This window comes from Kogia breviceps, chromosome 20, assembly GCF_026419965.1.
Source record: "Kogia breviceps isolate mKogBre1 chromosome 20, mKogBre1 haplotype 1, whole genome shotgun sequence".
In the NCBI taxonomy this organism is placed as follows: domain Eukaryota; kingdom Metazoa; phylum Chordata; class Mammalia; order Artiodactyla; family Physeteridae; genus Kogia; species Kogia breviceps.
Genome location: NC_081329.1, coordinates 31,420,448 through 31,444,743, shown reverse-complemented (window position 1 = coordinate 31,444,743; position 24,296 = coordinate 31,420,448). Strand labels below are relative to the sequence as shown.

The 24,296-nt window shown below is 39.9% G+C and overlaps 1 protein-coding gene across 7 annotated transcripts in view; it reads right to left on the bottom strand.

Moving 5' to 3' along the window:
- Positions 1-24,296, bottom strand: part of PSD3 (pleckstrin and Sec7 domain containing 3) — a 647,135-nt gene that overhangs the window by 407,211 nt on the left and 215,628 nt on the right. For 5 of the 7 annotated variants that reach the window (XM_067022673.1, XM_059049100.2, XM_067022674.1 and 2 more), the window contains one exon: positions 6,875-6,983. The exons of the other annotated variants lie outside the window; for them this stretch is intronic. In XM_067022673.1, coding sequence (XP_066878774.1) covers positions 6,875-6,983 — 109 coding nt within the window. The remainder of the gene's footprint in view (positions 1-6,874; positions 6,984-24,296) is intronic. 7 annotated transcript variants of the gene reach the window in all.

Below are 24,296 nucleotides of genomic sequence, written 5' to 3'. Positions count from 1 at the left end.
GACACATATTAATCAAACTAACAAAAATTAAATTCAAAGAGAAAATATTAAAAGCTGCAAGGGAAAAACAAAAAAAATAACATATAAAGGAATCCCCATAAGGTTATCAGCTAATTTTTCAGTAGAAACTCTGCAGGCTAGAAGGCATTGGCAGGATATACCTAAAGTGATGAAAGAGAAGAAACTACAGCCAAGATTACTCTACCCAGCAAGGATCTCATTCAGATTTGACAGAGAAATCCAAAGCTTTACAGACAAGCAAAAGCTAAGAGAATTCAGCACCACCAAACCAGCTTTACAACAAATGCTAGAGGAACTTCTCTAAGCAGGAAACACAAGAAAAGACAAAGAGCTACAAAAACAAACCCAAAACAATAAAGAAAATGGTAATAGTAACACAGGTATCGATAATTACATTAAATGTAAATGGATTAAATGCTCTAATCAAAAGATACAGACTGGCTGAATGAATACAAAAACAAGACCCATATATATGCTGTCTACGAGAGACCCACTTCAGACCTAGAGACACATACACAGACTGAAACTGAGAAGACGGAAAAAGATATTCCATGCAAATGGATTTCAAGAGAAAGCTGGAGTACCAATACTCACATCAGATAAAATATACTTTAAAATAAAGACTGTTACAAGAGACAAGGAAGAACACTGCATAATGATCAAGGGATCAATCCAAGAAGAAGACATAATAATTATAAACATTTATGCACCCAACAGAGGAGTGCCTCAATACATAAGGCTTAAAAGGGGAAACTGACAGTAACACAGTAATAGTGGGGGACTTTTAACCCCCCACTTACACCAATGAATAGATCATCCAGACAGAAGCTCAACAAGGAAACACAAGCTTTAAATGACACAACAGACCAGAGAGACTTAACTGATATTTATAGGACATTCGATCCGAAAGCAGCAGAGTACACTTTCTTCTCAAGTGCATACAGAATATTCTCCAGAATAAATCACATCTTGGGTCACAAACCAAGCCTCGGTAAATTTAAGAAAACTGTAATCATATCAAGCATGTTTTCCAACCACAAAGCTATGAGATTAGAAATCAATTACAGGGACTTCCCTGGTGACAGAGTGGTTAAGAATCCACCTGCCAATGCAGGGGTATGGGTTTGATCCCTGATCCAGGAAGAGCCCACCACTTGCCATGGAGTAATTAAGCCTGTGTGCCACAGCTACTGAGCCCATGTGCCACAACTACTGAAGCCCACATGCCTAGACCTCTGCTCCACAATAAGAGAAGGCACTGCAATGAGACACCCGTGCAGAGTAGCTCACAACAAAGAGTAGCCACTGCTCGCTGCATCAAGAGGAAGCCCACATGCAGCAATGAAGACCCAGTGCAACCATAAATAAATAAATAAATAAATAAATAAATAAATTTTTAAAAAGAAATCAATTACAGGGAAAAACTGTAAAAAATACAAACACATGGAGTCTAAACAAATGCTACTAATGAAGAGAACACTGAAGAAATCAAAGAGGAAATAAAACAATACGCAGAAAAAAATGACAACAACACAATGACCAAAAACTATGGGATGCAGCAAAAGCAGTTCTAAGAGGAAGTTTATAGCAATTCAATCTCACCTCAAAAACAAGAAGAATCTCAAATAAACAATCTAACCTAACACCTAAAGCAACTAGAGAAAGAAGAACAAAGAAAACCCAAAATTAGTAGAAGGAAGGAAATAAAGATCAGAGCAGAAATAAATGAAATAAAAATGAAGAAAACAATACCAAAGATCAATAAAACTAAACTGGTTCTTTGAGAAGATACACAAAACTGATAAACCTTTAGCCAGACTCATCAAGTAAAAAAGGAGGACTCAAATCCATAAAATTAGAAATGAAAAAGGAGAAACTACAAATAATACCACAGAAATACAAAGGATCATAAGAGACTACTACAAACACTATATGCCAATAAAATGGACTACCTGGAAGAAATGAACAAATTCTTTGACAGGTACAACTTCTACGACTGAACCAGGAAGAAATAGAAAATATAAACAGACCAATCACAAGTAATGAAATTGAAACTGTAATTTAAAATTTTCCAAGAAACAAAAGTCCAAGACCAGGCGGCTTCACAGGTGAATTCTATCAAACATTTATTAGAGAAGTGCTAACACCGATCCTTCTCAAATTCTTCCCAAAATTTGCAGAGGGAGGAACACTCCTAAACTTGTTCTACAAGACCACCATCACCCTGCTACGAAAACCAAAGATATCACAAAAAACGAAAATTACAGACCAATATCACTGATAAACATAGACGCTAAAATCCTCAAAAAATTACTAGCAAACAGAATCCAACAACACATTAAAGGATCATACACCACGATCAAGTGGGATTTATCCTAGGAATGCAGGGATTGAAAGGATTCTTCAATATAAGCAAATCAATCAATGTGATACATCATATTAAGAAATTAAAGAAAAAAAACCACATGATCATCTCAACAGATGCAGAAAAAAGCTTTCAGACAAAATTCAACACCCATTTATGATAAAAACTCTCCAGGAAGTGGGCACAGAGGGAACCTACTTCAACATAATAAAGGCCATATATGACAAACCCATGGCAAACATCATTCTCAATGGTGAAAAACTGAGAGCATTTCCTCTAAGATCAGGAACAAGAAAAGGATGTCCACTCTTGCCACTATTATTTAACATAGTTTTGGAAGTCCTGGTCACAGCAATCAGAGAAGAAAAACAAATAAAAGGAATACAAATTGGAAAAGAAGAACTAAAACTCTCACTGTTTGCAGATGACATGATACTACACAGAGAAAATCCTAAAGATGCGACCAGAAAACTACTAGAGCTGATCAATTTGGTAAAGTTGAAGGATACAAAATTAATGCACAAAAATCTCTTGCAGTCCTATACACTAACAACAAAATATCAGTAAGGAAACAATCCCATTTACCATGGCAACAAAAAGAATAAAATACCTAGGAATAAACCTACCTAGGGAGACAAAAGACCTGTATGCAGTAAACTATAAGACACTGATAAAAGAAATTAAAGGTGATACAAACAGATGGAGAGATATACCATGTTCTTGGATTGGAAGAATCAATATTGTGAAAATGACTATCCTACCCAAAGCAATCTACAGATTCAGTGCAATCCCTATCAAATTACCAATGGCATTTTTCATAGAATTAGACCAAAAATTTTACAATTTGTGTGGAAACACAAAGGACTCCAAATAGCCAAGCAATCTTGAGAAAGAAAAACAGAGTTAGAGGAATCAGGCTCCCTGACTTCAGACTATACTACAAAGCTACAGTAATCAAGACACTACTGGCACAAAAAAACAGAAATATAGATCAATGGCACAGGATAGAAAGCCCAGAGATAAACCCACGCACATATGGTTAACTAATCTATGACAAAGGAGGCAAGAATATACAATGGAGAAAAGACAGCCTCTTCAATAAGTAGTTCTGGGAAAGCTGGACAGCTACATGTAAAAGAATGAAATTAGAACACTTCCTAACACCATACACCAGAATAAACTCAAAACGGATTAAAGACCTAAATGTAAGACCAGACACTATAAAACTTTTCAAGAAAAACATAGGCAGAACACTCTTTGACATAAATCACAGCAGGATCTTTTTTGACCCACCTCCTACAGTAATGAAAATAAAAACAAAAATAAATAAATGGGACCTAATTAAACTTAAAAGCTTTTGAACCGCAAAGAAAACCATAAACAAGATGAAAACACAACCCTCAGAATGAGAGAAAATATTTGCAAACAAAGCAACTGACAAGGGATTAATCTCCAAAATATACCAACAGCTCATGCAGCTCAATATCAATAAAACAAACAACCCAATCAAAAACTGGGTGGAAGACTTAAAGAGACATTTCTCAAAGACATACAGATGGCCAAGAGGCACGTGAAAAGATGCTCAACATTGCTAATTCTTAGCAATTATTATTAGCAATTATAAGAGAAATGCAGATCAAAACTACAATGAGGTATCACCTCACACCGGTCAGAATGACCATCATCAAAAAATCTACAAAGAATAAATGCTGGAAGGGGTATGCAGAAAGGGAACTCTCTTGCACTGTTGGTGGGAATGTAAATTGATACAGCCACTATGGAGAACAGTATGGAGGTTCCTTAAAAAACTAAAAATAGAATTACCATATGACCCAGCAATCCCACTATTGGGCATATACCCTGAGAAAACCATAATTCAAAAAGACACATGCAGGGCTTCCCTGGTGGCGCAGTGGTTGGGAGACCGCCTGCCGATGCAGGGGACACGGGTTCGTGCCCCGGTCCGGGAAGATCCCACATGCCGCGGAGCGGCTGGGCCCGTGAGCCATGGCCGCTGAGCCTGCGCGTCCGGAGCCTGTGCTCTGCAACGGGAGAGGCCACAACAGTGAGAGGCCCGCGTACCACCAAAAAAAAAAAAAAAAGACACATGCACCCCAATGTTCACTGCAGCACTATTTACAATAGCCAGGACATGGAAGCAACCTAAATGTCCATCAACAGAGGAATGGATAAAGAAGATGTGGCATATATACACAATGCAATATTACTCAGTCATAAAACAGAATGAAACTGAGTCATTTGCAGAGACGTGGATGGACCCAGAGACTGTCATACAGAGTGAAGTAAGTCATAAAGAGAAAAACTATTATTCTATATTAATGTATATATGTGGAATCTAGAAATCTAGATGAACCTATCTGCAGAGCAGGAATAGAGACACAGACGTAGCGAACAAATGTGTGGACACAGGCGGAGGGGGCAGGGACAGGGGGGAGGAAAGTGGGGGTGGGATGAATTGGGAGATTAGGATTGACATGTATACACTAGCATGTATAAAACAGACAGCTAGTGGGAACCTGCTGTATAGCACAGGGAGCTCCACTTAGTGCTCTGTGGTGACCTAGATGGGTGGGATTGGGGGGTGTTGAGGGAGGTCCAAGAGGGAGGGGATATATATACACATATAGCTGATTCACTTCGTTTTACAGCAGAAACTAACACAACATCGTAAAGCAACTATATCCCAATAAAAAAATAAAAATAAAAAATAAATTAAAAAAAAAAAAAAAACAGTACCTGGCACTTCGTCTCCGCATACCTAAATTAAAATGCACACTCTTCACCCTCCAAGATCCTGCCCCTTTCTAAATGGTTAACTTTCTAAACCTTTCTCTCACAGATATGCTTTGCAAACCAACCGGGGCAGTTTCCTCCATGTTCTCCAAATAATTTGTATTTTCTGCCACCACACCCTTGCTCACACCCTTCCCTCAGTCTGAAATGCCCTCCCCAAAACTCAATTAATCAGAACACTAGTCAATCTTTAAGAACAGTGCAACTTTCACCTCCTAATGAAGCCATCACCAGCACAGTTGGAAGTGATCATTCCCTCTCTCTGACCAAAGAATTAGCCCCCAGGTGGCAAGGACTGTCTTCTACTTCTTTGTACCATGACAGTGCCCAGCACAGGTGACTAGCACATAGTAAGTGTTCATTAAATAGATTTGTTTAATAAATGCATGCATATTTACATACCTGCAGAATAACATCACACTAGAAATAAATAACACCAACCATTTTTACCAAGACAAATAAGGAGGTTTAAAATGTCATTCTGATTCCCCTCAGGTACGCTTGGAAAACTACAAAACCTATGAGTAAGGCAGACCCAAACTCACCCACCAATAAGTCAAAGGACTATGTAGAGATTTGATAGTATCTCTATATAATGAAGTAAAAATCATGTTTTATCAAAGTTAAAAACAGCTTCGTTAGCACAAAATCACAAAGTTAAGGCTATGCCAAGGAGGAGTTTTACACAGTCTTGGGGTGATGACAGTCAGTACTCCCTGAGACAAAGTGAATAAATGATTAAGTGCCCCAAACCTCAATGCCTAGAATGTTAGGTATTTATGCTACACAATAAAAGCAGAATGATTTTTTTAAAATAATTTACCTGTTTTATACTTCATTAAGAGTCCCCAACTACTGAAATATCTAATCAATATTCATTATTAAAGTAAAAGGAATTATTGGTATACACTGCATTCTTGCCAGCCCCAGGTATTAGGGAGCCCATTATATAATCCCATCTAACACATAAATCAAAATGAATAGTTAGCATTTGACTTCTTCAACTGAACAACAGCTACCAATACATTAGGTCAGATTCCTTGTCTACCCAAAACAGAAATCTGTGTCAGACAGTGATGGAGCTGAGGAGAGTCAGGATTGTACTTTTTCTAAATAGTAATGGCAGCAAACACTTCCATGGCATTTATTACATGCCAAGTATGGTTTTGAGATCCTTACATACATACATCAATCTACCTAATCCTCAAAAGATTTCTGAGACGTATGTCACTATAATCCCATTTCACAGATGAGAAAACAGGCAAAAATAGCTTGGACAACTTACTCAAGGTCACACATCTCCTAAGTTACAAGGCCAGAATTGATGCTCAAGAAGCCTAGTTAAAGAGCCAGGGCTCTTAACCACATTCAGTACCCTTCCCTGCCTGCCTCCCAAGACTCCTATGGCCTTTATCTCCTGCTGATTGAGTACCTTTTCTCCATCCGCACCACTGCCTTCCTACCTCTGTGAAACCTGTTTGCTTTCATTATTCACTAATAATTCTACATCTTCCTAAGGTGTAGAACTCAGAAATACAGGATGTGATTCTAGTAGCCTGTTTTAGGTAATTTCAAGTCACTTTTTGATTTGAAGAATTCTCAGCTTCTGAGATTTGAAATTTCAATAGCACTTCCTATCTGTTACCTGAAAGAGGAAGGTAGGGAAACACTTACTAGTATCTGGAGTTTTCTCTTCAGATCTGCCAAATAAAAATTCATATTTGGCCTTGGCAACACTCTGGGAATGTGCTGATGCACTGTTAACCCAAACAAATGTCTCTGCCTGCAAAATTAGAGCAAAACAAAGATCATTAAAAGTATATAATAAAAAATACACCATAAAGCAAATCAACCAACAAGAGAATGGTTATGACATTTCTACTTGATGGAATGCTATACAGCCATTGAAAATGAAACATAAAAATCGTAACATAACATAAATCAGAATACAAGATGATCACAGCAAGATTACAACTATATAGAAAGATAAACATATAAACATCTATAGGGGAACAAGAAAAATATGAAAAGTTTGGCTTGATTGGAGGGAAGAATTATGGTAGAATTTCTAAAAACTAAATAAATGTTACTTTTTTGCAAGAAGAAAACTGTATTCTATTTTTAGACACATCATTTTCCAAGTGAATATCATTACCCACAGCCCATACCAGGAATACTTCTGTGCATGGGTTCTGCTAAAGTATGTCAACAAAAAGTAGTCTTTCCCCAAAAAAGACCACATTTTTATTTAATCAGGAACACCATTTAGCCAAACAGGAGTACCAGGTGTTTATACTTATTATCCTAAATTCAAGCATCTGTCCCAGTGTCCTTTGGAATTCCTTCATGTCCCTTATTTGAAAGAAAAACTACAAAGGTCACTGAAGTGGTTTGCAACATGACTCTCAACTCCTGTCACCCTTTTCCTGGCTGCTTTAGGCAACTGCCAAAAATCAGGAGTGCCTCCTTTCTCTGGTCTAGGATTAATAAAAAAAAGTAACGAGGCAGAAGTTTCAAAACACAGAGAAATTTGACCAAGTCCAAACAGGGAGTCATTATTCTGCCTCTTCACTCCAAACTCAAAAATTAAAACCAGGATCCAGATATTACCACACTGGTTTCTACCATCTAATCATGAGACGTCTTTCTCATGTCTGAGCAGCAACTGACCATTCACTTTAGGAGAGAGGAGCATGAAGGGGTCTATCAGCAACCAGGCAACTACTTCAAGGAGGGAAATTTTATGACGTCTGCTTTACCCTTTGGAGCAGAAATGATTGACAGCAGTGAGGAGGCCCATGGCTGGGTTATGAGTACCTCCATCACCCTCTGCAGACAGGTTCAGTGGGCAGGCCTCTCTTTGTTCTTGAATAACAATATCAAAGACCTTCTTGAACAATTTCAAGATAGCAATTTCTTAAAATAGCTCTACAATCACTTAATGTTCACAATGTGTAAAATTATTCTTTCTGGAAAAGGTGCACACTCCTCTTGGAGTTGCATGTTTCATAATCACAGGTTGTTAATTATCCTTTTCCCTGATGGAGAGGCAATATTCACTTGTTGATGTGCTTAGGGAGCCTCAGGCAGAAAAAGGAGGAACTTGGTGCCCTAATTTAGGTAGGGGTGGTTAGGAAAGCCTCTCTAAGGAACCGATACCTGCAGAGAGGAGAAGGACGGGAGCTGAGGAAGGGCAGAAACATGCAGTTGAGCAGAGGGAGGGTCACACAAAATGGCCTCAAAGTATGAAAGGACCAGGCTACCCAAATAACTGAGGGAAAGCCAACGTGGCCACAGAACAGTGGGTACACGGGCAAGTTTACAGACGGACCAGAGAAACAGCACAGCATGAACAAACACTGGAAAGGAGGCAGGGGCCAAAAACACAGGCTGCAGGTCAGGGAAAGGCTTGACGGGAAGCCACTGGATGGTTCAAAACGTACGGTGGTCACTAATGTTTTTAGAAGATCATTCACTTACACTTAAAAAAAAATCATACAGTTGTTATAGGGGAAACTGATTAGAGTAAGTCAAGAGGAAGGAGAGACATCAGTCAGAAGTGCCAATGAGAATGCATGAAAGTTTCAAGTAGGATGACGGCAACAGAAACAGACAGAAGTAGATAAACGTGAAATATACCTGCAGGGAGACTATAAATTTTCTGACAAACTGGATTTAAGGAATAAGGGAAAGGAAGAAATCAAGCATAACTGTAATGGATAACATTTACTAACCACTTAACTCCAGGCCAGACTGTTCCAGTGCAATACCTGGGATGTCTCATGTAATACTCAGAACAGTCCTATGAGGTGGGCACTGCTGCCATCCCAGTCTCACAGGCAGAGAAAGGGAGGCTTGTGGCTTGTCCAAGGTGACAGAGCTAGTAAACCATGGACCCCAGATTCAGATTCTGAATCCAGAACCCATGGTCCAGAGAATGATCCCAGGAATCTGGTTTGAGCAGCTGGGTGGTGTGTTGAGATGGGGGAGACTAGAGAAGAAACACTGTCAGTAGATTGCATTTGGGCCTGAGGTGACCTCAGGAAAACAACAGAGAAGGAGATTTTAAAGGAAAACTCCATTACTTGGGAAAAGAATCTGAAAAAGAATGGATATATGGGGGAATTCCCCCGCGGTCGTAAGGACTCTGCGCTCTCACTGCTGAGGGCTGGGGTTCAATCCCTGGTCAGGGAACTGAGATTCTGCAAGCTGCACAGCATGGCCAAAAACAAAAAGAGAAAAAGAATGGATATATGTATATGTATAATTAAATCACTTTGCTGTACACCTGAAACTAACAACATTATAAATCAACTGTACTCCAAAATAAAATAAAAATTAAATTAAATTAAATGTTAAAATGCTGATTTCTGCATCAGGGAAATGCAAATCAAAACCACAATCAGTTATCACCTCACCCCTGTCAGAATGGCTAACATCAAAAAGAACACAAAAAATAAATGGTAGTGAGGATGTGGAGAAAAGGGAAACCTCCTACCATGTTGGTGAGGAAAAAAAACAAAACAGAACTCCATTACCATGGTGCTAGAAAATAAGAAGAAATCCCATCAATGAAGCAGCAGTTTTAAGAAATTCCAGGAAGGTAGTTTTTTGACACACAGTCTTAAAGCCTGGGAACTATTCTCCAAAGAAAGGTTCCTCTTGAGCAAGAGTGCTTAACCTCAGAATTTTGGAAGTCTGAAGTTAGACAGGGAAAAAATTTACATCTTTATTTTCACTTACCTTAAACTGAAATGTAGCTTTTTTTTTCAAAAATGCATGTACTCAACAAACCACAGTATTATTATCAGTAACCGTAACTTTGTCACCAATTGAAATCACAGCCATTTTCACTTCATATACCAATTACTGCAAATAACTTGAACTATCATTTACACCCATCCCTACTTTGAAAGGATAGTAGTTACAAGACCCACCATTAAATCTTACTATGAATAAGAAAATACAATATATCACCATATCACACATTTATTTAATATTTTGGTACCTTATATAATTGGTTTCTTTTTCAGTTCCATATATATTACTGTATACACTTAAAAAGCATTATTCTGACAAGAGACTGAGAGCTTTACCAGACTGTCAAAAGGGGCCACAGCACAGAAGAAGGTTAAGAGACCCTGTTCAAGAGCATCAGTCCAGGGCTTCTCTGGTGGCGCAATGGTCGAGAGTCCGTCTGCCGATGCAGGGGACACGGGTTCGTGCCCCGGTCCGGGAAAATCCCACGTGCCGCGGAGCGGCTGGGCCCGTGAGCCATGGCCGCTGAGCCTGCACGTCTGGAGCCTGTGCTCCACAACGGGAGAGGTCACGACAGTGAGAGGCCCAGGTAACGCAAAAAAAAAAAAAAAAAAAAAAAAACAAGAGCATCAGTTCTTAAACTGCAGTGCATAGTCTATTAGTGGCTTTGTAATCAGCTGTGTGGGTCATGGTCAGATTTTCTTTATAAATAAGTTTATACACACACACATATATATTTAACAGAATAAAATGGAAAATATCAAAGTAGATATAGCACTTGGTAAGATAACCATTGTTTTATGAAACTTCTAAGAGTGTGTGTGTGTGTGTTTTGGGTCATGATGTAAAATATATTTTTCACCGTGAGTCCAGATCAAAAGTGTGGAAACACAGTGCTCCAGAGTGTTTCTCAAACTTAAGCATGAATTAGCATGACCTACAGGGCTTGTTAAAGCACATATTGGGGTTTCACCCAGAGTTTCTGGTTCAGGGGGTCTGGGATTTGGGGCCTGAGAATGTGCGTTTTCTAGCAACTTTGCCGGCGATGTTGACGCTGCTGGTCCAGGGACCACATTTTGTGAACCATTGCTCTAGACCAGCGTTTCCCATGCTTTACTGCATACATGAACTGCCTGAGAGTCTTGTGAAAACACAGATCAAGCAGGTCTGGGGTGGGGCCTGAGACTCTGCATTCCTACAAAGTTCCCAGAGGATGCTGATGCTGGTCCACAGAGCACACTTGTGCTAAGGTTTGGAAGTGAAGCGGTGTTCAAAGCACACTCAGACTCTCACAGAAGAGAAACACCTGTTAAAAGGATGCTCTAACCAAGAGTAAAAGATACTACAGGGCTCCACTCTAATAAAGCATTCCATACTCTGAAAATTGTGGGGAGCCCCAAAACCCAACATTCAGACCCAGTCAAAGCACCACCATTCCCCTGACTTGCCCAGTGAAATAAAATTCACTCAGCTTATATTAGTTATTCTTAAAGCTAGGTGCCCCACTGCCCTTCTATCTCCACAACAATTTTTGCAGGTCAAAAAATTCTTACTTGAAATACTCTGCACTACTTTTTCTTTTGTATTATTAACTGAAAAATATGTATTCTTTTTTTATCACAGCCACTGTGATAAAGTATGGGATATGAAGTAACATTAGCAAACGGACTGTCGGCTGATCCAGACTTGACTCCCAGGTGAGACTCCCACTCAATCATACTAATGTTCAGTCCTGGACTTCAGCTTCTTTTTATTCGTAAAAAAGAGTTATTGAAATTCATCTCTAAGGTCCCTTCTAATTCTGAAGCACAAAGATTCTTCACACTTCTGAGCCACCTTCACAGATATTTCATTAAGGAGGAATAACACAAGTCTTTTCCTTGTGATAAAGTTACAATGACACAGCCACCATAATATGTAAGTCGGCAGTCCATCTTTAAATGGACAGGACAAGTAACATCTCAACCTTACATTTTACATGGCTTTTCGAATTTACAAAGAGTTTTCACCTAATATCATCGAGGTCTCAAGATGCTACTGATTATAATTACCAATTTCAGATACAAGAGAAACACTACTGACGTAAAATAATTATTTTAATTGCCTAGCTATAAAAAATCGAGAGGAGAAAGCAGAAAGCTGCAAGCAAATTTTAGAAGTAATTTCAGTTGCTTTGGGAGGGGAAGTATGGGGTCAGGGGTGGGAGAGGTGGAGACAGGCCTTGAGGGTGGAGACAGCCTGAGGAGGGTGGCGTGCTCCTTCACATCCTTATCATTTCAATTTCAGGGTCATGTTCAGAGGATATGAGACCTCTAAAGTCAGTCAGGGCTGAATATTATAAAGTGCTTTAGGCCAGAGAATATTAAAAGCTAAACTAAAAACTATAAAAATAATGTTTCACAGCTCACTCAAAACTAATACGATTCCAACATCCACACGCCATGCCTGATCCCACTCCATGCCATCTGATTCCATCACCCAGGAGTCAGGCCCACGGCAGCAGGACACCGAGTGGGGTAACTCAGGTGCAGGCAGCACTAGAAGCTTAGTGCCGACACTGCCAAAGGCAGTGGCTGGGTGTTACGGGCAGAACTGTGTCCCCCAAAATTCACATGTTGAGTCCTAGCTCCAGCACCTTACATGTGACTGCATTTGGAAACAGGGTCTGTAAGGTCATTAAGGTTGGCCCTAATCCAATACGACTGGTGCCCTTTTAAGAGATTAGGACACAGACACACATGGAAGTCCACACAAAGACACAGGGAGAAGGCAGCCAGCCATCTGCAGGCCAAGGAAAGAGGCCTCCGAAGAAATCAACCCTACTGACACACTGAGCCTGGACTTCTTAGATTACAGACCTGTGAGAGCATAATTTTCCCTCTGGCTAAGCTACCCAGTCTGTGGTACCTTATTACAGCAGCCTATCATCAGGGAAGACTGAAAGAGTTAAGAGCAAATGGGAAGTTGTTTAAGATGACAGGTAACTTAGGTCTGTTAAAAGGGAACAGAACCAACGAAGCCACACCAAAGAATACTCAAAGGCAAAGGGAAGGGGGAAAGGGGAAGGGGGAAGGAGGAGGGGCCAACACAAGCAGGACTGGTAAAAAGGAAAGGTTATCAAGCAGTTAGATCCCCAGATCTGCTTCACTGGAAAATTTGCTGCCCCTCACTTCATTCAGGCAAAAGACTGGAATTTTATTCATGGGTGAGATTTTTCACAGTACATCTCTGGCCTGGGGGACACCACGCACAACTGATACGAGGACACCAGAGTAGAAAGGGGACTTGCTTGCTGGATGCTAAGATGCTTACACTTCTTCTCCAGCTCTGTTTCCTGAGCTGGTCTACGAGCAGGTACCCCCAGTAGCAATGAGCACACCCAGCCACTCAACATCCAGTTCTTTTATTTCACCCAAGCTATGGAGTGCTGCACCCTGGGCTTTGCCTTGCAGGCAAGAGATCTGAAGAGCTTTCTCTGCAGAAAGCAACCACCTCACGAAGAAAGACCTAAACAGTTACGTCAGGGGTCCACTGATGAATGGCCTATCCAGCTCCTGCCCACAGTGAAGCTCAGAACTTCCAACTGGCTATTTAGACCCACTATTACATGACATTCGATTACTTAACCTCCATGAATATGAGTTACTGAAAATTAGAGGCCCATTACTTTGCAGAGTATTCTTCAACGTGGGTTTGTCTTTACATTTCCTCGTGATTACAGTCATATACTTTTTTTTAATTTTTATTTTATATTGAGTACAGTCGATTTACAATGTTGTGTTAGTTTCAGGTGTACAGCAAAGTGGTTCAGTTATACATATATCCATTCTTTTTCAGATTCTTTTCCCATATAGGTTTTTATGGAATATTGAGTAGAGTTCCCTGCGCTCTACAGTAGGTCCTTGTTGACTGTCTATTTTATACAGAGGAGCGTATATGTTAATCCCAAACTCCTAACTTATCACTCCTCGACACCTTTCCCCTCTGGTAACCATAAATTTGTTTTCTATGTCTGTGAGTCTGTTTCTGTTTTGTAAATAAGTTCATTTGTATCATTTTTTTAGATTCCACATATAAGTGATATCATATGATATTTGTCTTTGTCTGACTTATTTCACTTAGTATGAGCATCTCTACGTTGATCCATGCTACTGCAAATGGCACTATTTCATTCTTTTTTATGGCTGAGTAGTATTCTATTGTATATATGTACCACATCTTCTTTATCCATTCATCTGTCAATGGGCATTTAGGTTGCTTCCATGTCTTGGCTGTTGTAAACAGTGCTGCAATGAACACTGGGGTGCATGTATCTTTTCGAAGTATGGTTTTCTCTGGATACATGCCCAGGCGTGGGATTGCTGGATCACATGGTAGTTCTATTTTTAATTTTTTAAGGAACCTCCATACTGTCCTTCACAGTGGCTGTTATCAATTTACATTCCCACCAACAGTGCAAGAGGGTTCCCTTTTCTCCACACCCTCTCCAGCATTTACTGTTTGTAGATGGTTTTTTTTAACTTTTCATTTTATATTGAAGTATAGCCAATTAACAGTGTTGTGATAGTTTCAGGTGCACAGCAAAGGGACTCAGCCATACATATACATGTATCCATTCTCCCCCAAACTCCCCTCCCATCCAGGCTGCCACATAACACTGAGAAGAGTTCCCTGTGCTATACAGTAGGTCCTTCTTGGTTATTTATTTTAAATATCGCAGTGTGTACATGTCGATCCCACACTCCCTGACTATCCCTTCCCCCCATCCTTCCATGCTGGTAACCATAAGTTCATTCTCTACAGTGGCTGTATCAATTTACATTCCCACCAACAGTGCAAGAGGGTTCCCTGTTCTCCACACCCTCTCCAGCATTTATTGTTTCTAGACTTTTTGATGATGGCCATTCTGACCCATGTGAGATAATACCTCATTGCAGTTTTGATTTGCATTTCTCTAATACTTTGCAATACTGAGCATCTGTTCATGTGCTTTTTGGCCATCTGTATGTCTTCTTTGGATAAATATCTATTTAGATCTTCTGCCCATTTTAAAAAATATTTTACGATACTTTATTATTTATCCTTCCATCTACGTATAGTTCAATCCTTCCTTTTATATCAGTACATTTCAAAAAATATTTGTAGACATCAAGTACGCTTCCTCCTAAAAAATTTAATATGCATATAATCACCTAAAGGTCAACATTTTTTAACATCTTTATTGGAGTATAATTGCTTTACATTGTTGTGTCAGTTTCTGCTGTATAACAAAGTGAATCAGTTATACGTATACATATATCCCCATATCCCCATCCTCTTGCATCTCCCTCCCTCGCACTCTCCCTATCCCACCCCTCTAGGTGGTCACAAAGTACGAGCTGATCTCTCTGTGCTTTGTGGCTGCTTCCCACTAGCTATCTATTTTACATTTGGTATGTAAATGGCATACGTCAATGCCACTCTCTCACTTTTTCTCAGCTTTCCCTTCCCCCTCCCCGTGTCAAGTCCATTCTCTACGTCTGCAACTTTATTCCTGTCCTGCCCCTAGGTTCTTCAGAACCGTTTTTTTTTAGATCCCATATATATGGGTTAGCATACGGTATTTGTTTTTCTCTTTCTGACTTACTTCACTTTGTATGACAGACTCTAAGTTCATCCACCTCACTACAAATAACTCAATTTCATTTCTCTTCATGGCTGAGGAATATTCCATTGTATGTATGTGCCACATCTTCTTTATCCATTCATCTGTCAATGGACACATAGGTTGCTTCCGTGTCCTGGCTATTGTAAATAGTGCTGCAATGAACATTGTGGTACATGACTCTTTTTGAATTATGGTTTTCTCAGGGTATATGCCCAGTAGTGGGATTGCTGGGTCATACGGTAGTTCTATTTTTAGTTTTCTAAGGAACCTCCATACTCTCCTCCATAGTGGCTGTATCCCTTTACATTCCCACCAACAGTGCAAGAGGGTTCCCTTTTCTCCACACCCTCTCCAGCATTTAATGTTTGTAGATTTTTTGATGATGGCCATTCTGACCCGTGTGAGGTGACACCCCACTGTAGTTTTGATTTGCATTTCTCTAATGATTAGTGCTGTTGAGCATCCTTTCATGTGTTTGCTGGCAATCTGTATATCTTCTTTGGAGAAATGTCTATTTAGTTCTTCTGCCCATTCTGCCCATTTTTTGATTGGGTTGTGTTTTTTTTGATATTGAGCTGCATGAGCTATTCATATATTTTGGATATTAATCCCTTATCGGTCACATCATTAGCAAATATTTTCTCCCATTTTGTAGGTTGTCTTTTCATTCTGTTGATGGTTTCCTTTGCTGTGCAAAACATTTTAAGTTTAATTAGGTCCCATGTGTTTATTTTTGTTTTTATATTCATTACTCTAGGAGGTGGGTCCAAAAAGATACTGCTGCGATTTACATCAAAAAGTGTTCTATGTTTTCTTCTAAGAGTTTTATAGTATCGAGCCTTACATTTAGGTCTTTAGTCCATTTTGAGTTTACTTTTGTGTATGGTGTTAGAGAATGTTCTAATTTCATTCTTTTAGATTCTTTCCCAGCACCACTTGTTGAAGAGACTCTCTTTTCTCCACTGTATATTCTTGCCTCCTTTGTTGTAGATTAACTGACTATAGGTGCATGGGTTTATCTCTGGGCTTTCTATCCTGTTTCATTGATCTATAAGTCTGTCTTTGTGCCAGTACCATCTGTTTTGATTACTGTAGCTTTGTAGTATAGTCTGAAGTCAGGAAGCCTGATTCCTCCAGCTGTTTTTCTTTCTCAAGACTGCTTTGGCTATTTGAGGTCTTTTGTGTTTCCATACAAATTTTAAGGTATTTTTGGTGAATTTCCTCATGATTACATTCAGATTATGCATCTTTGACAGGAATGTCACAGAAGTGATGCTATCCACTCTGCATCCTATTTAGAGGCACAGGATTTCAATTTGTCCCATTCCTGATCATATTCACTTTGATCTGCCAGGCCTCTCTACTGTCAACTGAGAACTTTCTCTCTGTACTTAATCAGTATTCTGTGGAAAGACTTAGAAACTATGTACAGTAAGTCCCCTACATATGAATGAGTTCCATTCTGAGAGCACATTTGTAAGTCCAATGTGTTTGTTAAGTCCAACAAAGTTAGCCGAGGTACCCAACTAACACAATCGGCTATATAGTACTGTACTGTAATAGGTTTATAATACTTTTCACACAAATAATACATAAACAAACAAAACAAAAAGTAAAGAAAACATTTTTAATCTTACAGTGCAGTACCTTACAAGTACAGTAGTACAGTACAACAGGTGGCATACAGGGGCTGGCATCAAGTGAACAGGCAAGAAGAGCTACTGACTGGAGGAGGGAGAGGAAGTGGGAGATGGCAGAGCTGAAGGATCATCAGCAATAGGAGACGGAGGGCAAGCTGCAATTTCACTTATACCTGCCGTTGATGTAATGCACGTTCACATCTCTGAAAGTTCGCATGTAGGGGACTTACTATAAATATTCTGTTCCTCATCAAACCTGCAAATTATAAATTTATTTTTATCAATAAGGACTGAATTTACTATTTTATCCAATGAGCTGTGATCCACTACTTTCGTTATTTATTTCAGTGTTCAAGCTGCCTGATTTTGGCCAGTGGAAGCTCTTTCCAGCCAGCTTCTGTTCTCTTTGACACATCCCCAGTATTCTCTGAGCACCTCTTCACTTTCTGGTACAACAGGACGTTCCAGGCCTCTCCCTGGCATCAGCCATTTCTCTAAGAACAAAAACCAACCCAAAAACCTGGTCCCTTTCAGTGAAGAATATTATTTAGTACAATATATAAGAATTGGACATTGAGCAGCTGGGTGTGCTCACTGCAACTGTGGGTACCTGCTTGTCAACCAGCTCAGGGGGCAGACCTAAGAAAGTTTAAATAGGACCCGGCACATGCGTGCACGCGCGCGTACGTGCACACACACACACACACACACTCACACACTGCAGTGGGCTAAATAAGGGCCCCCCCAAGATGTCCACATCCTAATCCTCAGAACCTGTGAGTGCTGCACCATATGGCAAAGACTTTCAAAATGTGATTAAGTTCTTTCATACTTGGATTACCCAGGTGGGCCAAGATTTGTGGCAGGAGAGAAGAAAGTCAGAGGAAAGCAGAGTAAGAGAAAGGACGCCATGCTATTGGATGGAGGAAGGAGCTAAGAGCCCAGGAATGCAAGGAATGGAACTCCAAGCTTGAAACGCCAAGAAACAAACTCTCCCTATGGTCTCCAGAAAAACCACTGCCCTCCTGGCACCTTGATTTTAGCCCATACAATTCATTTCAAGCTTCTGGCCTCCAGAACTATGAGAGAATAAATTTCTGTTGTTTTAATCCACCAAGTTAGTGGTACTTTGCTTTAACAGCCATAGAAAATTAATGCAGACACACAGAAAATATGTTACAAATACATACTTTTATATCTGTTTATTTATGTATCTATCTAATTTAAAAAAGTGAGTTCACACTGACACTTTACTGTAAGTATATCTCTAATGTTTTCAAGTACAAATGAGTTATTAATGAAATAATCAAGGACTTAATGAGTAATCGTTATTCCACCTATACTGTTCCCTGTTATTGAAGTTCATCCAAATATAATTTGCTCTTCCACTATAATTAAGAAATTTGTATAGCTAAAAGACAAACAAGCAAAATCATCCACTCTTTCAGCTTACCTGGCGATAAAGAGAGAGATTCAAATCCTGTCACGTGCAGTATTTTTCCCTTTAAAAATGTATCTGACATACACTTGCACATAAACAAGTGGAAAAAACACCAGTGTTTGAGAATAAGGGGATGGCCCACATAATTTGCAATTCCCTACAACCAGCTCCTACTCCCTTGAAAGGCTAATTGGATAGATTAGTCCAAAAGCCAGGAACAGTAACCAAGTAAAACCAGGACTGAGAGCCTGTCAAGAGCAGAAAGAATCCCAAAACAGCCAGGAGACAAATGGGATAACAGAACATCCAAATCCTGACTTCTAAAGGTTAGAAACAGCATCCAAAGCAAAGGGCAAAGCAGGAATGGACTACCAGGCAAAGGAGAAGACTGGGGGAAAAGAGAGGACTCACCTCATCACTAGCCAGACCTGCTGCCAGTCTGTTTTAACTGTGTGAGCACAGAGACAAGGGCTGAATTCAGGGCCTTTTTAAAAGCCCCTGGAGGTCCATTCTCATCTTCTCACCAGCTGTCATCCTGCTACTCAGCCCATTTCCCGAAAGCACACTCCCCTGGGAAGGGCAAGTGGGGGCTCTGCCGCCCCTCCAGACACAGAAGCCAGCCTGGGGGGGGTGGGGCGTGCAGGAGGCTGCAGAGCAGAGACACAGAGTCCCCACCCCGCCTGCCACTGACATGTGTGTGAAGGCAGTGGGAGGGGTATGACAGCAAGCCTTTGGCCAACGCAAAGCCTCCTTCTTTGAAAATCTGCATCTTGGACCCATTTTATAGTTGTCTCCCAACCAAATGGAAAGATTATATGCCCTTCTAGGAACTGTGCCTTCCCTGGCTTATTCACAATATATTATGGCTTATTACAAATGGTGATAGTGCCTTTTTTTTAAAATTTGGAATGTGATGTAGAAAGTTAGGGGCTAAGAAACTAGGATGATAAACATTCATTTGTAACAAAGCCTCCCATAAAACTAATGTAAGACACAGGGATCAAGTCTTCCTGACGGCTCCTTCACTAAGGCACCAAGTGACTAAAGTGTTGGAGAGCTTCAAAGAAAGAATGTAAAAGAAAACTAGCAATCAAATATTATGCACTCATAATACATCCTCTGCCTTTCCCACCATTTCATAACCTATAATGACAGACGGTGAGACCCTTGATGGCAAGTGTGCAGACCCAGTGATCTAAGTCTTCCTTCTGCCTTTCTCATTTCCCTGCCTACTACTATCTACCTTTCTACCTTCCTCAGGCTCTGGATCTGTGTGCTTCTGATAATGTTTAAAACTAATAAATGAAACAGACAATATAAAGGTCCAGATTTTAAAAAGAAAAACAAACATTTGTAAGCCTCATAACACATGTCCTTACTTGCTACAGCTCTCACCCAGGAGGCTGGAGCCTTCCACATGCTGACAGCAAGTCAGGACTTAAGTTGGGTAACAAGAGGGAATGATGGAAAGCCACAGAGAACTTTAAAAGTCAGCCCAGCATAACCAGGATCCCTGGGAGGAAATCAACCAGACTTTGAATAACAACATTCACAAATGTCCCTCTGTGTACTCAAAAAAACAAGGGAGGAAGGCTAGGTACTGAGAACAATCAAATCAGAACAAGTGGTAGCAAAGTGGACACAGACTACAGGCTCACAGTGAGTGTTCATAAATATTTTTGCTGAGTCCTTATAAACTCAGCAACCTAAAAAAGCCTTGAAACTCTGGCAGAAATACCACAAATTACATAAATGAAAACTAAGTATCAGCCTATTCACCAAAATCTAAGCTTCACAAATACAGAAGTATCTTCAGTTTTCTCAAATTTTCTACTAACTTCTGAAACAAAATTAAATCCACTCTAATTTTTTAAAAACATGTCATTTGGTACTTTGACAAGAAGGAAAAATAGGTGCTAACTGTGAATTCAGGGTGGGAATCATGAAAAGTAAGTGTCTTCTCACCTGGTTTGCTACATCTTTATTTCCCTTAACTTGAAAGTCACCCCTGAATGGCAGCTCTGTGTTTTAGTGGAACATGTAATACCTAGAACTGTATCTTGCAATAAGACATGCTAAAGACTATTCTTGATTAAGGTATGAAAACCAGCCATAATTTTCTTCTCAAAGAAGGTATGTGAGTAATCAAATAAATTAGTTTGTACATGCAAAATAGAAGTCATTTACCCAATATGTATATTTATGTTTGTATGTATATAGAAAAAGAAAAAAGTGTCTCAGGACAAACACAAACATTCTGAAAGTCATAAAATCCAAGCTGTAATTTAAGCTAAACCGGCACATGAAATATTAGAAATAATATAATCATTGCATTAATTTCTACAAGAAAATATACAATCCACTGAAATTTTACCAAAGTAAACTATCTCCAAGTACGGGCCCCTCTTGAAAAACACCAAATGACCACAAGTTTGATATGACAAAGAAAATCAGAAGAGTCAGGTCATTCCCCTGGGAAGCATCTGGTTCTGCCTGCAGAAAATAAACCCTGACCAGATGATACAAGCATCTCATCCATCCTAGTGTTAACAGATGCCTATTATGAAGAAATGTGCATGCACTAAGGTAAAAGGATCTATAAAACACGTATCTGTCATGTCACGGTAAGGAAGGACACCAAAGAGAACATAGCATAAGGTCCTAAAAATAAAAATTTAACAAAAATTCCAAGTCAATTTTCAGATAAATAATACTAGTTATCTATAGTTTTGAATTTTTTAAATATTTCTTTATTTATTATTTGCAGCACACAGGATCTTTGCTGCCACATGCGGGCTCTCTACTTGTGAGCATGCAGGCTTAGTTTCCCCGTGGCATGTGGGATCTTAGTTCCCCGACCAGGGATAGAACCCGTGTCCCCTGCATTGGAAGGTGGATTCTTAACCACTGAACCACCAGGGAAGACCCAAAATTTTTAATTTTAATTTAAAATGATACAGAAAGTGAAATATATTATGTGGGTGCCTAATAGCTCTGTTAATTACCAGTAAAACCATTTCTTCAAAGTGACCTGACAAGGCATTTGCCCAATTTTCCACTGATGACTTCTCAGCATCCCAGCTTTGGGCAAGTCTGATGGGCAGTCAATAGATAAAAGGCACAAACTGACAAGGTGACCAGATTTTGATTTCAGAAGATCTCCATTCTTTAAACTTAAACATTGTCAGGATACCCACAGTACCTGCAATACTAAAATGTGCCCATTTTACATATTTAGCTTTAATAAAGATACAAACTGGGACTTCCCTGGTGGCACAGTGGTTAAGGATCTGCCTGCCAATGCAGGGGACATGGGTTCAAGCCCTGGTCCTGGAAGATCCCACATGCCGCAGAGCAACTAAGTTCATGAGCCACAACTACTGAGACTGCGCTCTAGAGCCCATGAGCCACAACTACTGAGCCCGGGCACCTAGAGCCCGTGCTCTGCAACAAGAGAAGCCACCACAATGAGAAGCCTTCACACTGCAACAAAGAGTAGCCCCCGCTCACCGCAACTAGAGAAAGCCAGCGGGCAGCAATGAAGAAGCAACACCGCCAAAAATAAATAAATACATACATACATTTTTTTTTTTAAAAAAAGACACAAACTATTCATCATAAGCCAAAATAAGTAAATTTCTCAGAAACAAACTGCTTACGTAAACATGATAAAAGTAAATAATTCTTCCAGGACATTAGGACTTTTAGGTCTCATTTGGTCAATTACCTCTTTGGAGACATCAAGCTATGCTTGGTGCCCTGAAAGAGTTCATCAGCCTCACCCACAGAAGCAAGGGATCTGAGAATTGTCTTGTTCTGACGCATACTTGAGAGAGACAACACAGGAGGAATGAAGCACTCTAAAGCAGTATTTCTGGCCCAGGGACGGTGGCAACATAGTCCCCAGGGTGCTTGTGCATAAACCACAGGCTGCCGAACTCCTCAGGCCCACTGAATCGGACTCCCGAAGGGGTCGCAGGAGAAGCTGACTTTGTACCTAACTCCTCTAGCTGATTCTCACGTATGCTAAAGTTTGAGCGCTACTATTCTGGAGCTCTATGGGGTACACAAGTGAGCCCTCAAAAAGACTAAGGGGGGCTTCCCTGGTGGCGCAGTGGTTGAGAGTCCGCCTGCCGATGCAGGGGACACGGGTTCGTGCCCCGGTCCGGGAGGATCCCACGTGCCGCGGAGCGGCTGGGCCCGTGAGCCGTGGCCGCTGAGCCTGTGCGTCCGGAGCCTGTGCTCCGCAGCGGGAGAGACCACAGCAGTGAGAAGCCCGCATATCACACACACAAAAAAAACCACTAAGGAACAGCAGGACAGCCGAGAGCAAGGAATGAAGAAGCCCATTCCTCTTATGTCACCTCCACCATCCCTACAAAACAAACCACAACCACAAAATACCTGGGAAAATGTACTAGCAAGCTTCCTGGCTTACTGTGGGCATTTTACAACTGATGTTAAAGCTGTTTACCAATGGCTTTAAAACTTGTGCAGTGAGTGAGAACAATGCTATCAGTCATAAAGTTGCTTTCAGACCCAAGCAATGCAAGGAATACAACATGGGAAAATGCTCCTGCTACACTCACCAGGCCAAGTCATCCTCACAAACGCTGGATTTTCAAGAGACTGTGTGTGCATTAGCTAAAGAATAATGAGTAAACGCAAATTACCTTTGTTCTTGTTCCTAAATGCAGAACACAGAAGAATAAATGATTCACCAAAGGTTTCTGCACTTTATAGTTTTAAAGGCATTTACCCTACTCCCCACACACCCACCCACACATCCCACAGTTTGATCACCAGAGCATCTGAAGATGAGAGGTTTGTGCTATTTTTACATATATAATTGGAATATAAAATTAACATGATAAACTATATTTTTTATGTTAAGTTCAAATAACAGTGCTTTATTAAATATTTTAAGAGTTAATTTTAAGAATGCTCGTTTGGGCTTGCTGGAAACCTAGAAACTGACTTGTTTCTGTGGAAAAATAAAAGTAGAGTTCCAATTAATTAAACTCTAAACTTTTCAAGTTCACATATGAAAGTTAGAGATTACTCACACATTTTATTTACCTATACATTTAAATGAGGCTGACAGCTCACATCAATTTATGAACAAAGACTACTGAGAACAGTCATCTTCTATACAAGAGCAAATTAATTAAAAACATAAGGAATGATAGATTATTAACACTTCCTTTATTTGGAACACCATAAACCAGCAAACATATGTTCAGAACATGGAAAGTAGATTTTTCAGAATGGTCAAAGTACATATGTTAAAAATCCATGCAATCAAATATATATATATAATTCAGGAGAGCCCCAAGGTTCTCCCCTTGGGGGGGGGAGGGTCCTTAAAAATGGACAATTTGGGGAAATTTCATTATTTTCTAACTCTTAAAAGACTCCAAATAGTTTATTAGGGAAATGGACTAACAGCAAGCAGACACTATCAAAAATTAAAAATGAACCACAAGTCTGACAGGAAAGATAAATAATAAAAGACAACATAAACAAAGATCAAAGACAAGCATGGACTGGGGAGTAAATATTTGCAACATATATTTAAATATCTAAAATATAACAAAATTCCAACATATC